The 18816-nt window shown below is 47.1% G+C and overlaps 1 protein-coding gene across 5 annotated transcripts in view; it reads right to left on the reverse strand.

Annotated features, from left to right (window-relative positions):
• The window catches only part of LOC142107272 (opioid-binding protein/cell adhesion molecule homolog), a 550917-nt gene that overhangs the window by 145464 nt on the left and 386637 nt on the right, over positions 1-18816 (reverse strand). For 4 of the 5 annotated variants that reach the window (XM_075190599.1, XM_075190600.1, XM_075190601.1 and 1 more), the window contains one exon: positions 15252-15336. In XM_075190599.1, coding sequence (XP_075046700.1) covers positions 15252-15336 — 85 coding nt within the window. Of the gene's footprint in view, positions 1-15251; positions 15337-15605; positions 15682-18816 lie in introns of those variants that run through there. The other variant, XM_075190603.1, reaches the window with a different exon arrangement.

The following is an 18816-nucleotide window of genomic DNA, read 5'->3' on the forward strand; positions in this document are numbered from 1 at the left end:
AATGATCAGAATTGAGGTTATTGCTATGTCCTTTCACTATTTTGGGCCCTATTTATCATAATGATATAATGGTTATCGAAGGGATATAAATGACTATTTTATCATCGTGGCTGCCGATACTGAAATATATTGAGTTGTAAAAATAAAAAATAGAATTATTATTTTATATATAAACTACAAAACAAATATAACATAAAAGTTACATCTACCCTTCACCCCACCCCCAAAATAATATTTATTTCCTGGGAGCAGGTCAATAAGCCCCATTCATTTTCTAAAATATCTTCCTGAAAAAATTGTGTAAAAAAAGCCGTTTGCGATGTCTCCACCCAGCGTAGTCATGTGACCTGTGACATCACAGTGCTCTTCTGTCTTCCACAACATCTCTGTAGAATACTGCTTGGTAGTGGAGGAGGCTCCTGGCATTTATCAGGGTCTAGATCCTCTTGTTGTAGCCGCATCCAGGGCCCCCGCTGTGTTCTTCTCATCTCAGTAGGTTTATTTTAGGTGATCAGCATAGAGCCGTCTGCATTGATTGGGTCTTTTACATAAGTTACAGATTGTTGTGTTTTAGAGACTTACATTTTCATTTGTTTGTAAATAAAAACATATTCTGGAAATGAGAATTATTCTAGTATAACAGCAATGGCTATGTGTTGAGTTAAAATTGTTGTAATACTAAACACCAAATAATGTTATTTTCTGAAATGATTTTGCTGGTGAAAATCCCTCCGGCCAGCCCCCACCAAAGAAATATTATTATAACTTTTATAATATACCTACTTTATTTTCCATACATAAAAGATTTATGTGCTTGGAAGTGGAAGCTGAAAAGAAGCTCATGGTCCACATGGCTGAGTGCTGTAGCCGGACAGATAAACCTGATCACGGTGGATTATTTAGTTCCCATGGCGATAAAATAAAACTAAATAATGCTAAACTGGCATAAATCACATTTTTTGCTGCACAAATAGCAGCTGTTATCTATTCAGTTCAATAGTTGTTACACCAAGACCCAAAGATTAGAATTTCCCTAATGTTTTCTGCTGTGTGATTACCACCAATATGTCACCAAATAACAGATTTTGCATTCGAAGTGTATGATAAACTCACTGTAAAAAAACCTGATGACTGTGGGGTATTGTCGTGATGTAGAAAACATCACCATTCCCAGCTATTAGAATCCTCCATTACACGCCACCTATAAATACAGAATCATATGCAGGGTGAATTTCACACACATATCAAAGCCAAACAGACATGTTTACCCATACAGGTCTACATGTGACAAAAGGGGCTCATTCTCAAGGGAGAGAGAGAAAGAGGGACAGGGTCAGAAGTTTCTGATTGGTCTTCTTGTCATGACACAAAGCGACCAATCAATATGCTGACTGATTACACTCCACCAGCATGACATCATTCATTACCTCACCTACAGCGCTGAACAGTAAATCTCTATTCTGAGAATAACTGCGTTACAGCATTTCATCCGCATCACACCTTGTATAGAGCTCCCATCACAGATCTGACCACCCTCATTCTCTTCACAGCAGATATAAGCGGACACCAGAATATTAATTTAGTTCTGCAGCCATTCAACAGGGATTGGTGTATTCATTACCGCTCAGCTGGTGCGTTACTATGTCTAGTAGGAATGCACTGCCAGCGCTGTAGATAAGATGCTTAGAAGCCACCATACATCTAACAGGGGGAGACAAAGCGGATCCCTCTGGAGTCCTGATCTTTTCTAACCCTAATTAAATCCTAAAGTGCTCTGCTGAGGGAGAACTTCCAGTAGGTAATTATACAGCTAAACCTTGTAATTTAAAGGTAAAACAACTAAACTACTGAGAGTAGCAGGATAGAAGGATTGAGACAGAAAACAAAATGTGTTAATAGATGAATAGTGATTCAAGAAAATAAAAGGGTTTAAAAAAAGTAAAAAAAAACTATGTAAAACGCTGATAAAAAGGATAAAGAACTTGATTTATTAAGTGGAGAAAAGCCAGACGGAAACGGGTATTTTCATCAGAGATAGGGCTTCACCCTATCTATCAAGGATATTTTGTATCTATAGTGAAACTTTATCACTTGGAGTCTGGCACACACATGAATGGGTCACACAGTGGCGGACCAACGGCGGATGGCCCGCAGCCGCACACTATTACAATGTTCCCGTCGGCTGAAAGGCAGCTAGATATCCTGTCTGGCCGCACTGATTTTGTTAAACACACCCTCTGTCTGCCGGTCTCTGCTGACGGGGACATGTATACATTTTGCTACCACGGGCAACACACTACTGATTTAGTGAAAAAGGGAGAGGGGCACTAAAGCTCCAACCCCCCCAGGCTCACATGTTTATATAGCCCCGATAGTGCGAGAAATGAGTACAATTTAGATGTTTTGTCCTGGGAGAGAACTAAAAAGCTCTTTATGAAGAAGCATAAATATGTCAGTGCTCAGCCCATATGTCTGAGATAACAAACGCCCCCCCCCCCCCCCCCCCCCCCCACGTTAAGGTGCACTGGTGCAGAAATATATAGTAAGTGCAGAGAATTGACCTGTGTAGCTTTGTGCTTAAGTATAACTGTAATCATTAGTGGTTCCGGGACTCCATGTTACCCTCATGTGTAGGATGTAGGAGTCCGAGATACACATCTCCCTAATCACAGCTACATAATCTGAGTAATTATAGTGATGTAAAGTGATAGATTACTTGTCATACAATATATCAATCTAATCCACACTTTATGCTGCCAAGAGAACATTGTTTCATTTTGTTAATAATAGAAAACATAGAGGCTCCTATCATATCTCTGGAGACATTGGATGTACAGTTTATTTGCTCAAAGCAAACACAAGTTAATAACTGCTTTAGCTGCACTGTAGCGCTGTAAAACGCGGCCTTTCTCAGGCTCCAAACTCACCGCGTCACGCCTGAACACTGGAACGTATTCCACTATAACACATGAACACTAGGAATACTTCTAGAAGTTATTGGCATTATATATGGTACCATATATAATATGGGATATACTGAGCACAGGCTTATTTCTTCTTTGGTGCCTTTTATTGTCTTAGCAGCTGTCCATCAAGATACATTTGGGTGTGACTCACAAGTCAGACCCTGCTAGATGTAAGCCCCTATACCTGGGAGGTGAGTGCATCTGATTTTAACTGCATTTTAATGGTGTTTGAAGCATATAGGTCAGTGTAAGACATGACCTGCATATACTGAGGTGCCCTTATCGCTGGGATGCTGGCTTAAAATGTTTTGATCAAAATATGAACAATGTTCTCATTTTTCTAGATCCACAGATATGCAGTGTTAAGTAAAAGCGCTGACAACAACTGTCTTTTTGTTTTGTATACATATATGGGCACTTGTCATGCAACTGGTACCATATATAAAACATGGGATATATCGAGCGCAGGCTTATTTGTTCTCTAGAAACAACTGAGAGTGAGAAGATTGCAAAAGCCTTCACTACAGTGTCCAAATCTCATCCAAACCAGAGAGTAACAAAGATAAAAATATTGTTTACACATTAAAACAATACCTACAACATCTCTTCATACACACATCAACAGCCAAGATCGCAAAATCTAATGATACACAAACTCATGGGTTCATATATATGCGAGAAATTCAAAACAGATCTTTCTTCATGAACTCCCTCCCAGTTCTACACGTTCCAACCATGTACCACTTCAATCACCAGTTCTAGGCCGGACAAGATTAGTTTTATCTATATGAATTTAACAAATATTTACACCTTGAAGTTCTGCTGTTAAATCTGTTCATTTTACCAGAAATAACTGAACCAAATGTGCTTCTGGATTATATTAAAAATACAACAAAAAAATCGAATATCAAAATACCTAATAGATCATATATTTCCCAGGCTATTCAAGCAAACGAACAGTGGAAATAATCTGAAAGGAGAGCAGTTTCAGTTGATATAGAAAATGGAGTAAAAAAATTTTATACTACAGAAAAAGCAGAAATCATCAGTTGATCAATCCAAAATAATGAATAATTAAATTGCTACGGCTATGTTTTGATACAATTTGTTCATCCAATCCTCAGGTAGCTCAATATATACAATTATTATTTATCGTAGTATTTGTGTCTATAATTTATTCAGGAAGTAGCTGCGTCATTCAGTGAACAATCCCTCCTATATGTTTTACTAGTTATTATTTTTATATTCCTTGTTCTTGTAATGTTTGATAGACTGTGATACATACAATGTGGATTATTTACTATAAACCCCTCAGTCTCTGAATGATATGTTTTTTTCACACGAGGCACTAAGTTCTACTACACCTGCATGTGAGGATTCCACGTACTGATACTTGACACAGTCCCTTCCGCTTTGTAAGAGTGAAGAGAAAAGTGATTATTTTCCTCACAACTACAGGAAACATGAAGCTCGGCACAGATGGGGCCAACTCCTATATAAGACCCCCTGCAGAACTCACTCAATGAACTCGTATAGATCTCTTTGTCAGGACATATTTGTATCCGTGTACACATGACGACTCGGCTTTCTTGAAGCTTTTACACGTTTGTACTCCACCGTGCTTACTGACACCTTACAATCTAGGTTTAGAAGGATGAATAAAAGTAACAAGATGCATTATAACACACACACTAAACAGCAAATGTATACAACGCCTAAAGTCGCAAATTTTATGTTTCAGTGTTAAATTTCATGCCATAATAATTATATATACAGTTCATTCTAGTCACTCTCAATGGAAACAAGATTGCACCTCCACCCATACAGAAATTACATGGATGAATGCTGGACATGTGGATAAAGAGATCCCTAGGTGAGGGCACTAACCTAGGTGGGATTGATAGGATAGGGCAATAGTGTGATACAGAGTGGAGGGATCTGGGTGGTGATGATGTAAGGAGGAGCGGATTTGGGTTAATCAGAGTAAATGGCCACAGGAAAAGCACATTCTCACCCCCTACTTTGTAATATCATGAAGTGGCGCGGATCAGTTGTCACAGGACTTTATATTGCGGGTCCTTGGAGGTGTTACCACACCGTTAGCTGTGAAGCATCAGGTATCCCTCCATGATGGATGGAGAAGGATATCAGCATGGTGGCCATCAGGTCTGTGCTGCAATATATTACACTGTATTATGGAAAGATTTTCTGGAAGATTTGATATATTATTATTCAAATTATTCACTCTAAAGGTATTTTCATCAAAGTTTTCTGGGGTGGCTAGTTACCAGAGGTGACGTGCACACATGATCTATGTCATGATATAAACATATAAGATTGCTGGAGATCCGTCCACCGATACACGGTATGAGCATCTCTCGCCCTCCACCGATACACGGTATGAGCAGCTCTCGCCCTCCACCGATACACGGTATGAGCAGCTCTCGCCCTCCACCGATACACGGTATGAGCATCTCTCGCCCTCCACCGATACACGGTATGAGCATCTCTCGCCCTCCACCGATACACGGTATGAGCCGCTCTCGCCCTCCACCGATACACGGTATGAGCATCTCTCGCCCTCCACCGATACACTGTATGAGCATCTCTCGCCCTCCACCGATACACGGTATGAGCATCTCTCGCCCTCCACCGATACACGGTATGAGCATCTCTCGCCCTCCACCGATACACGGTATGAGCATCTCTCGCCCTCCACCGATACACGGTATGAGCAGCTCTCGCCCTCCACCGATACACGGTATGAGCCGCTCTCGCGCTCCACCGATACACGGTATGAGCATCTCTCGCCCTCCACCGATACACGGTATGAGCATCTCTCGCCCTCCACCGATACACGGTATGAGCATCTCTCGCCCTCCACCGATACACGGTATGAGCCGCTCTCGCCCTCCACCGATACACAGTATGAGCCGCTCTCGCCCTCCACCGATACACGGTATGAGCAGCTCTCGCCCTCCTCCGATACACGGTATGAGCAGCTCTCGCCCTCCTCCGATACACGGTATGAGCAGCTCTCGCCCTCCTCCGATACACGGTATGAGCATCTCTCGCCCTCCACCGATACACGGTATGAGCCGCTCTCGCCCTCCACCGATACACGGTATGGGCAGCTCTCGCCCTCCTCCGATACACGGTATGAGCATCTCTCGCCCTCCACCGATACACGGTATGAGCCGCTCTCGCCCTCCACCGATACACGGTATGAGCCGCTCTCACCCTCCACCGATACACAGTATGAGCCGCTCTCGCCCTCCACCGATACACAGTATGAGCCGCTCTCGCCCTCCACCGATACACGGTATGAGCCGCTCTCACCCTCCACCGATACACAGTATGAGCAGCTCTCGCCCTCCACCGATACACGGTATGAGCATCTCTCGCCCTCCACCGATACACGGTATGAGCCGCTCTCGCCCTCCACCGATACACGGTATGAGCATCTCTCGCCCTCCACCGATACACGGTATGAGCCGCTCTCACCCTCCACCGATACACAGTATGAGCCGCTCTCACCCTCCACCGATACACAGTATGAGCAGCTCTCGCCCTCCACCGATACACGGTATGAGCATCTCTCGCCCTCCACCGATACACGGTATGAGCCGCTCTCGCCCTCCACCGATACACGGTATGAGCCGCTCTCACCCTCCACCGATACACAGTATGAGCAGCTCTCGCCCTCCACCGATACACGGTATGAGCATCTCTCGCCCTCCACCGATACACGGTATGAGCCGCTCTCGCCCTCCACCGATACACAGTATGAGCCGCTCTCGCCCTCCACCGATACACGGTATGAGCCGCTCTCGCCCTCCACCGATACACAGTATGAGCCGCTCTCGCCCTCCACCGATACACGGTATGAGCCGCTCTCACCCTCCACCGATACACAGTATGAGCCGCTCTCGCCCTCCACCGATACACGGTATGAGCAGCTCTCGCCCTCCTCCGATACACGGTATGAGCAGCTCTCGCCCTCCACCGATACACGGTATGAGCAGCTCTCGCCCTCCACCGATACACGGTATGAGCATCTCTCGCCCTCCACCGATACACGGTATGAGCAGCTCTCGCCCTCCACCGATACACGGTATGGGCAGCTCTCGCCCTCCACCGATACACGGTATGAGCAGCTCTCGCCCTCCACCGATACACGGTATGAGCCGCTCTCGCCCTCCACCGATACACGGTATGAGCAGCTCTCGCCCTCCACCGATACACGGTATGGGCAGCTCTCGCCCTCCACCGATACACGGTATGAGCAGCTCTCGCCCTCCACCGATACACGGTATGAGCCGCTCTCGCCCTCCACCGATACACGGTATGAGCCGCTCTCGCCCTCCACCGATACACGGTATGAGCAGCTCTCGCCCTCCACCGATACACGGTATGAGCAGCTCTCGCCCTCCACCGATACACGGTATGAGCAGCTCTCGCCCTCCATAGATAAACGGTATGAGCCGCTCTCGCCCTCCACCGATACACGGTATGAGCAGTTCTTGCCCTGCTGAAGTAGTAAATCATTTTGCACTGAAAGGAACATTTACCTGTGCAGATAGAATATTTTGTGTATGTGTCTATATAGCAACATAACTACAACCAGCATCACACAATTCACTTAAACGCTGCACATTAATGGGACGGGTGCATTTCATTTGTGTTACACTAAATACCCTGCAAACTGCTCCCTACTCCAAACATTCTGGTTTATCAGCTTTTTTCTGCAATTTTTCATTGTTCTTGTGACCCATTTCTTTTTCTATTGCTGCCAAAACACCAGCATTAATCTCTCTCTCTGCCTGAAGGGAAACAGAATAATTGGATTTATCTGCTTTTGGAAAGTGTTAGATTTAAGAGAAAGGAGGGGGAAAATCACCTTTGTCTTTCAGTGGTGACACGTCTTCGACAGGTGATCGGTTAGGCAGCCATGTTGCCTCTGGAGAACCCCTCAATTAATATATGGACTCGATCAGTCTCGCTGGGAATTGTGTAGTAATCATAACTATCTAGCGTTATCTCACATATATAATATCACTATTGTAGCTGGAATTTACGTAACATCAATGCAATTCATCTTGGCTATAATACAAATACGCCAGTGCTTTAGATCTGCTCACTGAAGACATTAATGAAACCTGGCGTATTGGAAAATGTGTGTGTAAAAACAATAAAAAAGGTAGCATAATCCGCAGCAACCAATCAGACCTCTGCCACACTCCTCCCCTCTCCTGCAGGTGCCCCTCCGCCACACTCCTCCCCTGCAGGTCCCCCTCCGCCACACTCCTCCCCTGCAGGCCCCCTCTGCCACACTTCTCCCCTCTCCTGCACGTCCGCCATCGCCATACTCCTCCACTCTCCTGCAGGTGCCCCTCCGCCACACTCCTCCCCTGCAGGTCCCCCTCTGCCACACTCCTCCCCTGCAGGTCCCCCTCTGCCACACTCCTCCCCTGCAGGTGCCCCTCTGCCACACTCCTCCCCTGCAGGTGCCCCTCCGCCACACTCCACCCCTGCAGGTGCCCCTCCGCCACACTCCTCCCCTGCAGGTGCCCCTCCGCCACACTCCTCCCCTGCAGGTGCCCCTCCGCCACACTCCTCCCCTGCAGGTCCCCCTCCGCCACACTCCTCCCCTGCAGGTCCCCCTCCGCCACACTCCTCCCCTGCAGGTCCCCCTCTGCCACACTCCTCTCCCCTGCAGGTCCCCCTCTGCCACACTCCTCCCCTGCAGGTCCCCCTCTGCCACACTCCTCCCCTGCAGGTCCCCCTCTGCCACACTCCTCCCCTGCAGGTCCCCCTCTGCCACACTCCTCCCCTGCAGGTCCCCCATCGCCACACTCCTCCCCTCTCCTGCAGGTGCCCCTCCGCCACACTCCTCCCCTGCAGGTGCCCCTCCGCCACACTCCTCCCCTGCAGGTGCCTCTCCGCCACACTCCTCCCCTGCAGGTCCCCCTCCGCCACACTCCTCCCCTGCAGGTCCCCCGCCGCCACACTCCTCCCCTGCAGGTCCCCCTCCGCCACACTCCTCCCCTGCAGGTCCCCCTCCGCCACACTCCTCCCCTGCAGGTCCCCCTCCGCCACACTCCTCCCCTGCAGGTCCCCCTCCGCCACACTCCTCCCCTGCAGGTCCCCCTCTGCCACACTCCTCCCCTGCCCTGCAGGTCCCTCTGCCACACTCCTCCCCTCCCCTGCAGGTCCCTCTGCCACACTCCTCCCCTCCCCTGCAGGTCCCTCTGCCACACTCCTCCCCTCCCCTGCAGGTCCCTCTGCCACACTCCTCCCCTCCCCTGCAGGTCCCTCTGCCACACTCCTCCCCTCACCTGCAGGTCCCTCTGCCATACTCCTCCCCTGCAGGTCCCTCTGCCATACTCCTCCCCTGCAGGTCCCCCTCCGCCACACTCCTCCCCTGCAGGTCCCCCTCTGCCACACTCCTCCCCTGCAGGTCCCCCATCGCCACACTCCTCTCCTGCAGGTCCCCCTCTGCCACACTCCTCCCCTGCAGGTCCCCCTCTGCCACACTCCTCCCCTGCAGGTCCCCCTCTGCCACACTCCTCCCCTGCAGGTCCCCCTCTGCCACACTCCTCCCCTGCAGGTCCCCCTCTGCCACACTCCTCCCCTGCAGGTCCCCCTCTGCCACACTCCTCCCCTGCAGGTCCCCCTCTGCCACACTCCTCCCCTGCAGGCCCCCTCTGCCACAATCCTCCCCTGCCCTGCAGGTCCCTCTGCCACACTCCTCCCCTCCCCTGCAGGTCCCTCTGCCACACTCCTCCCCTCCCCTGCAGGTCCCTCTGCCACACTCCTCCCCTCCCCTGCAGGTCCCTCTGCCACACTCCTCCCCTCCCCTGCAGGTCCCTCTGCCACACTCCTCCCCTCCCCTGCAGGTCCCTCTGCCATACTCCTCCCCTCCAGGTCCCTCTGCCACACTCCTCCCCTCCCCTGCAGGTCCCTCTGCCACACTCCTCCCCTCCCCTGCAGGTCCCTCTGCCACACTCCTCCCCTCCCCTGCAGGTCCCTCTGCCACACTCCTCCCCTCCCATACATCTTTTATCACTCCTGTATTACTGGTATATTGTACATCCTTAGGGCAGGAGATAGATAGTCCTAAATGAGGAGATTTTGGAGAATGTCATCCACATAATTGGTTCTCTCAGGCTGCTTCATGGTCTTACAGAGAAAGCCATACATGTATGGTACAGGTAGCAGACTGGTATAATATGTACCATTTCTGAAAGCATGATGGTATCCTGTAGAAAACAACCAGATACTATCCTGCAAAATGTCAAACAGAATCCAAGATTACTGAGAGAAGAAAATGTCACATGCAACACTAGGCCACATCACTAACACGGTGACATTTCTCTGATAATATATATTGTAATGTCATTATATGAAGCCACAAAAATCCAGGGCTTCTAGAGGAGAGGGGGGTTGGGGTGGCCTAGATACCCACAATGGGATTGTCACACAACGCTTATTCGGCTTCCATAAACAAAGACTAAGACACTCACCTGTGCCTCATTAGCAGTCCTCAAACCCTTAGTCTTGATCTGCACATGTGCAGACTGAGTACCTGTCTGTTGCTGGCAAGATTCCGATTGGTTCCTGGTTCTGGCTCTAAACTTGAAAAGGCACCTCTCTTTCCTCTGGGCCTATTGATCAAGTTACCTGTCCGATTAGGATCTTGCTTACTCCTTGTGCCTCCACCTGGATCGTCAGTGTCTCCGCTGTCTTGCTGTTCCACGGGCTATACTGCTCAAGGCGCACCTGTCTCCGCTGTGTTGCTGTTCCACGGGCTATACTGCTCAAGGCGCACCTGTCTCCGCTGTGTTGCTGTTCCACGGGCTATACTGCTCAAGCTGCACCTGTCTCCGCTGTGTTGCTGTTCCACGGGCTATACTGCTCAAGCTGCACCTGTCTCCGCTGTGTTGCCATCCCACGGGCTATACTGCTCAAGCTGCACCTGTCTCCGCTGTGTTGCTGTTCCACGGGCTATACTGCTCAAGCTGCACCTGTCTCCGCTGTGTTGCTGTTCTACGGGTTACACTACTTAAGCTGCACCTGACTCCGCTGTGTTGCTGTTCTACGGGTTACACTACTTAAGCTGCACCTGACTCCGTTGTATTGCTGTTCCGCGGGCTGGATCGCTTAAGCTACACTCATCTTCGTTGTACTGCTACTACACGGGCCGTGCTGCTCAAGATACATCTAACTCTACTGTGTTACCCCTCCACGGACTGCACCACTCAAGATCATCTACTCCACATTTGTCTCGGTGGCTCAGTGGTTACAGGTCGTATCATCAAAGCTGCTGGTTCTTATCTCATCTTGCTGGCTGAACTGTTCCGATCTCATCTATGCATATAATAGCATAAACGGGGTATTCCACTGTGGCTGCATTAACTGGGATTACCTTGCTGGCTGGACTGTTACTTGTACCTCCTGTATTGTGCCGTCTCATTGTGGTCTCATATACCTGCTGCATTACCATCTCCACTTTGTTGCTGGACTGTTCCTGCTATTGTTATATTTGAATACACTGATTATACCGCTGTATTGTATTCACTCATACTACATTGCCGGTGGCACTGCTCACCCTGTTCTTATGTTCCTTGTGCCAATATACCAAGACTGTTCTGTGATCATCCAATCATCATTAAATCGCTGATTGTACTTTTATCCTGCATCTGTTGTCTATTTGCTGTCTGGGTATAGAACTGACATTACCAGTGTGCCTACCTCACACCAGTTACTATCACTCCCCCAGGACTCTGCCCAACACGCTGGTAGGGACCGCGACCTGTGGGCGAACTCCGCTAAACCCAAGTCACCTTGCGGTGACCGCTGGTGAAAACCATTCGCCCGTTAGACTCGGCGCCCTGCTAGGGGTAACATCTGTTGGGTGGATCCAAGAGTCCAGAATACCAAACCGTGACAGGGATGTTGTGGTATTATTTTTTTTTACAAATCTCTACAGTGATAAATGACGTCACTTGTATGCATCCAGTGAAAAAGGCGCTTTTAAAGCAGCAATGTTGGGACCCACAGCCTGGACTACATTATATAAGCGGTGGGTCCCGTCTGTATAACGTCGGCAATGTGAGTGCCGCTGAAATGACTAACACCGCAATGGGGACGGGTGTGCACAGGCCCCTAGTGTCATTAGGCCACTCACCTCTATTAGATGTGACGTGTTCATTCACCAAAATTAGGCATCTGAATCGTTGGCAGGGATGCAGCAGTCAGAACACATTATTATTAAATCACTAGTGGGAGAGCAATGTCTCTGTATGTGGCTGGTTTTACCAATTATAAACAGTGCAGAAATGATACATTCATTACACACACTCAACACGCTTCATAACAGCACCACGCTAAGAAGCGTGTACATAAGTAAAACAATCACATGTAACAGAATTGTTTAAGAATGATACAGAAAAGAAAGATTTAGCAGTGTTTGGTGCATTCAACTTACTATTCATATAAATGCTATTTTAACCATTAGGAGATAATTTAATATCCTCTGAGGCATCAAATCAATGGGATGGTTTCAGCTGATCCCAATACGATGACCAAGGCAGAATGTGCCCCCTACATGGGGAAAACTGTGCTATCCGTGACCACAAATAACAGACATTTTATAAACTTCATAGCGTGATAATCGCGCAGTAATAAAATAATGAGGGTTATAGCAGAAACCGTAATAAAAAGCTGCCTGAAGAAAGGGATCATTTCATTCTAGATGAATATTATAATGTCTCAGCAGTTATCTAGCACTATGTGCCTCACTGGGCAATGCTCCATACCTCGTGCCTCACTGCACGATGCTCTGGAGACGGTTACAGTCACACAGAGAAGAGCCAGATCTAGTAAGGAGCTTTCGGAGCATCTACGGGTCTTATTGGTGAAAGGTACCAATCATGAGAGGGGCATTACATGTATCATGGAACACTGTCATTAATAAGAAGAGAAGATGTGGCACATCAGGGACATTGCCAACATCAGGACGTCCCTCCATAGTTAATGACAGAAAAAGGAGAAAACCCATCAGGGTATCTAGGCTGGGAGGAACGTTCATAGAGACTTCTCCAACAAGACTTCTGGCCCTTTTTCATTTTATTACAATACTATTATCTTTTTTGGAGGATACTGTGAAGATTTATGTGCAACTCACAAATAAACATTCCCATTCTAAGAAATAAACAATCCAGACAGCAAGATCCGTAAGTGTGAAAATAGGGTTGAGATACATAAATTATATAAAAACAAAAATGTACTATATTCCATGTAACAATTGTACTATATTCCATGTAACAATTACCCTTGGCTTTCTCTAAACTGCACTACCATTCCTCCTCATTAGCAGCTAAGCAGTGCTCCTAGCAGTGACAGATTCTAATAACATCTATTCTTATACAATGTGCCACTACTCTGCACGTTCTGCATAGAGTATGGCGGCAATTATTCTGTTACATAGAAAAAGAATTAATATATGATAAACGTGATACACTATAAAGCGACAGTTAGGATCTGAGATCCCGAATAACTACCAGTTGGTGAAGATACATTTCTTTATTAACAGGCAATAATTGGTATAGAGAAGTCTTTCACAGGGGCAGATTTACCACCTATATCTCACTTATCATTGGCTTTATCTACACTCTGTGAAACTTGTTATTAATTCACATTCAGATTCATATACACAACACTGATTTTACTTTATTTTTAATTTACAGAATACATGTTTTTTTCAACACAAATACCCCTACTTTCTGGGGCTGAACTATTCTATATAGTATATAAATTACATAATAATTTCACCTCTATAAAAGGTACCTATAGAACAAAGACAGACACAGAGCTAGCAGTGTATACTATAGAAATAAATGTTATTACTAACAATAATATAATAAAATAATAATATATAACTTTATAGTGTACAACAGCGCTGGGAGAAATTTAGAGAGTAGTCACATGGCTCCATGATGGATGGTATGATTGTCAGTGAAGGTAAAACACACCTGAATGTGAGGATCATATAAGTAACATGCATAGTTTATAATAGACACTTGTGAATAATAAGGAATAATGTACCCACTCGCCCCTCCCCACACACACACTAACATAAATACTCCTCTGTGACCTCTAAGTTACACAGGGGCTCTTGTGATTGGATTTAATGTTGGGCCATGCATATCCCTGTCCCTTATCCACTCAGTGTCACCTGCAGGGCCCACCTGAGTGGACAGGTAACTAGATCCTCTCCTGTCTACCTGACCCTGAGTCACTTCTACAGCACAGTCTTCAGGTGGTACTCTGATAGGCATACAATGACATTTTATAAACAAGGGAAGGATATGATACATAAAGAAATAATAATAATAATAATAATAATCATCAGTAATAATAAAAAAATCATAAGTACTAACAACAACAACAACAACAACATTAATAATAGCTCCAGACAAACATCAATTTCCTTTTGCAGCTGTAGGAGTGTATCTGAAGTACCAAATCGCTTCACATACACTCCAAATAAATAATGGTCTGGACGTAGCCTAAAGGTATTCAGCAATGATTGAAATGGGACTAATCAGTCTTAAAGATTAATTGCAATAGATGGCATAATATGTTGGCTAATCAGTTTCATTATAACCTGTATAATGTTTGCAAAATTCACAGCACAGTAAGATAACACAAAGTGCAGGTAACTGGATTCATAGCAGTGTGAGTGTGAAATGTACATTCCAGAAAGACTTTATTTATAGGTATCTGAAGATTATTTATACCCCCAGTTGGGCAAATATTTCGGCTAGAAAGTACATACATATAAACTTTACAAAGGATAATAGCGCCATCTGCTGGTAAAATTCAATCATGACCTGTTCACTATAAATCATGACGGTGAATAAATGATTTTCTTTTATATATATATATATATATATATATATATATGGCCAACACATATGTACATAGAGCTGGGTTAGTGGAGGATAAAGAGACATTGGCGTATCAACTAACCACGATTCCATTATAAGGTAGGTAAAAGAGTTTATTTGGGCGACATGGGTATGCTGGGACTTCTAGTTCCACAACAGCTAATGATCCTCCTGTATAACCATGAGACATATATTACAAGACAAGAAAAGGTCCCTGTCCTCTATTAACACTAGAGGAATACATCCCACAGACTATAGTAACAAGCTGTACATCCCAGGCAGGACACATATCCCACACCCACAAGTGACCCCAGAGAAAAGAGCGTCTCACCTGAGGATGGCGCTGTCCCCCTGTCGCACCGTCACGTTGTCCATGGCTTTGGGGAAGCCGGGGTCCCCGCTGCGCACCGGCACTCCTGCGGGCACAAGAAAGAGCAGCCTGAGACACAGGGCGAGCAGCCACCTCCAGGGGGCGATCCCCATCCTGCCCCCGACAACCAGGCACTGACACACGCACACACAGTCCCCGGGGCTCTCTCTGCTACATGTCCCCGGATCCCTCCGCAGCTCCCCGGGATCCGAGCCTGTGTCAGTGGCTGTCTCTGCGCTGTCTCCCTTCTCAGTCTCTCCTCCTTCCCTCTGTCCCTCCTTTCTCTTGCTCTTCCTCCCCTCCCCGCACAGTTACCGTACTTCTCTGCTCTGCTCCTCTTCCATACCAGGCTCTCTCTGTCTGAGCCTGTCTCTCTCTCTCTCTCTCTCTCTCTCTCTCGCTCTCTCTCTCTCTCTCTGAGCCTGTCTCTCTCTCTCTCTCTCTCTCTCTCTGTGTCTGAGCCTGTCTCTCTGTGTGTGTTTGTCTGAGCCTGTCTCTCTATCTCTCTGTGTGTGTTTGTCTGAGCCTGCCTCTCTCTTTCTGTGTGTCTGAGCCTGCCTCTCTCTTTCTCCTGGTGTGTGTGTGTGTCTGTCTCTCTCTACGTCTCGGCCCGTCTCGCTCTCTCTCTCTCTACGTCTCGGCCCGTCTCTCTCACACTCTCTCTACGTCTCGGCCCGTCTCTCACACTCTCTCTACGTCTCGGCCCGTCTCTCTCTCTCTCTCTACGTCTCGGGCCGTCTCTCTCTACGTCTCGGCCCGTCTCTCTCACTCTCTCTCTCTACGTCTCGGCCCGTCTCTCTCACTCTCTCTCTCTACGTCTCGGCCCGTCTCTCTCACTCTCTCTCTCTACGTCTCGGCCCGTCTCACTCTCTCTCTCTACGTCTCGGCCCGTCTCTCTCACTCTCTCTCTCTACGTCTCGGCCCGTCTCTCTCACACTCTCTCTACGTCTCGGCCCGTCTTTCTCACTCTCTCTCTCGACCCGTCTCTCTCGACGTCTCGGCCCGTCTCTCTCACTCTCTCTCTCTACGTCTCGGCCCGTTTCTCTCTCTACGTCTCGGCCCGTCTCTCTCTCTCTCTACGTCTCGGCCCGTCTCTCTCTCTCTCTCTCTCTACGTCTCGGCCCGTCTCTCTCTCTCTCTCTACGTCTCGGCCCGTCTCTCTCTCTCTACGTCTCGGCCCGTCTCTCTCTCTCTCTCTACGTCTCGGCCCGTCTCTCTCTCTCTCTACGTCTCGGCCCGTCTCTCTCTCTCTCTATGTCTCGGCCCGTCTCTCACTCGGCCTCCCTCTGTCTCTCAGCCTCTCTCTGTATTGCATACAGCCCCTCTCCTCCTGCCACAAAGGGTAATTTCATAGCCATAAAACATTCAGTGCAGCAGGTTTAGTTTTGTGTAAATGTGCCACTTTCAACGCCTAAAACATACGTGCACACACCCAATCTACTTTTGGGAACGTCCCCTGTTAATTGGGGACGTGCACACCACACCATTATGAGTGCACGTTAAAAGGTCCAGCCTGCTTCCTCTGTAGGACCCCGTCTTCATTCATTTCAACGCTCTTTATATTTTATATACTTTCTATTTGCATTTAGCGGCATCAATTGCGCCCTGTTCCATTGTGAATATAGAATTACCCGATTACCAAAACCTCAGTGGTTTCTCTTCCATCCACTAACCTGGGGACACTACAAAATATGCCAACCGGTCGAATTTCATTTGAATATTTCACCATGCACAAATAGATGTAATTTTTTCATGTGGGTGCAATATAAAATCGTCCCAGACACATGTCCCTGTCAGTCTTTAACAGTCTCCCGTTCTTGGTGTAAACATGGGGTGTCTCTAATGCTCGCTCTGTGTATTACCTCTAAGCACTGGGGTATACAGTATAATGATAATTTGCTCACATGTAGGGGAGCTGTTTCAGAACCACACTGGAGTGAACAGCTCCCATTACACAGACTCTGTGACTTCCTATGGTATACATTATGTTCAGAGGGCATTTACCATATAACACACTTATACATTGTACTAACAATCTATGCCATCAATAAATGCATTATATTATACACAATCGGTAACTATCATCTGGATAATAGATTTTGCCATGTATAAGAAGAGGTTTTCTGCATGTGATGGTAATAATTATATAACATGAGGGATTTATAAAGGTAAGTAAGTTTTGTGAGGATGTTTTACACTCTGCTGTACACAGGGGCCCCTATATTTCATATGGAACACAGTGAACAGAAGCTTGGCAGGTCATAGTGTGTTACCATCACAAGCACTGCTCTGTTGCCAAGTCTAAGAGGATTCAGTAGACTGTGGGTAAAGGGAGCAGGATGGCTGAGTAGAGGTGCGCAACCTACAATATATCTGTCACACCTGAGGATCTGTCTGTACCTAGACTGGGATGTGTCTCTGGAGCTGGACTGGTGACTACGTGGACAAAGCTGGGTGGCCTGATAATATTCCTCTGCCTGTAGTTTAATGGACTGGTGCAGATGGTGATACACTAGCAGAGGAGAGCAAACAGAAACCGGAATGCTGGACCAGAATGCTGGAAGTGGATAACTGGAACCGGAATGCTGGAAGTGGATAACTGGAACCAGAATGGAACCAGAGTGCTGCAATCGGACTGGAGTCGGAATGCAGACTGCACTGTCTGAGCTGGGTAATAGCAAGACTGCAGACTGCTGGGAACCAGATTGGCGTCTGACATACAACGTTGCACTGGTAACAGAGGAGCGCTCCATGAAGTCCTTTTATAGTTGTTGATTCCTGATTGGAGACTGCAATTAGTTGGGCAGAAGTAGCACTTTGAGTTGCTGAGAATGATCAGGTACCTATATCCAAGATGGCAGCTCCCATGAACTGGTTTTGGAGGGAATGTGAAATGGAGGCAGTTAACTGATTGGCTGAGAGGAATCATGTGACCGAATCCAAGATGGCTGCACCCATACTCTGATTCTGGAGGGATCTCTGGAGTGGAGACAGACTGGACAGCATCTTACAGAGAGATCCGAAACCAGCAGAGGCTGAGGACCGCAGGAACAATTTGGAAAGGCAGCGAAGAGGTACGTGACAGAACCTGAGGGCCTGGCGTGTGACAGTACCCAGCTGCAAGTTTCTGGCAGGTTTGAAAAGTAGACATGTTGCCTATAGCAACCAATCAGATTCTAGCTATCATTTTGTAGCATGCACTAAATAAATGATAACTATTATCTGATTGCTCCGTTCGTTTGGTGATCACCTCCACGAACGGAGCGATCGCTGGGGAGCTTTACACGCTGTTGTACTACCGATGTCCGGTAAGTGCATTTACCTAAGGGGTTTCCGTGAGAATTCAGATGGAATAAGATGAATATATGATAAAGAGTCCTCATGACATCTTGGTATTAGGCTTGTGGTTTTATGGTATTTGTGTATACTCCATTGTGGATAGGAGTATCCCTACACAGGCAGCCATATATCTTAGTCTGCGCTTTTTTTCTATCTTTTTTTATTTGTGTATTATCTGATTGGTTGC

The sequence above is a fragment of the Mixophyes fleayi genome, chromosome 11 (genome assembly GCF_038048845.1).
Source record: "Mixophyes fleayi isolate aMixFle1 chromosome 11, aMixFle1.hap1, whole genome shotgun sequence".
NCBI classification, from domain to species: Eukaryota; Metazoa; Chordata; class Amphibia; order Anura; family Limnodynastidae; genus Mixophyes; species Mixophyes fleayi.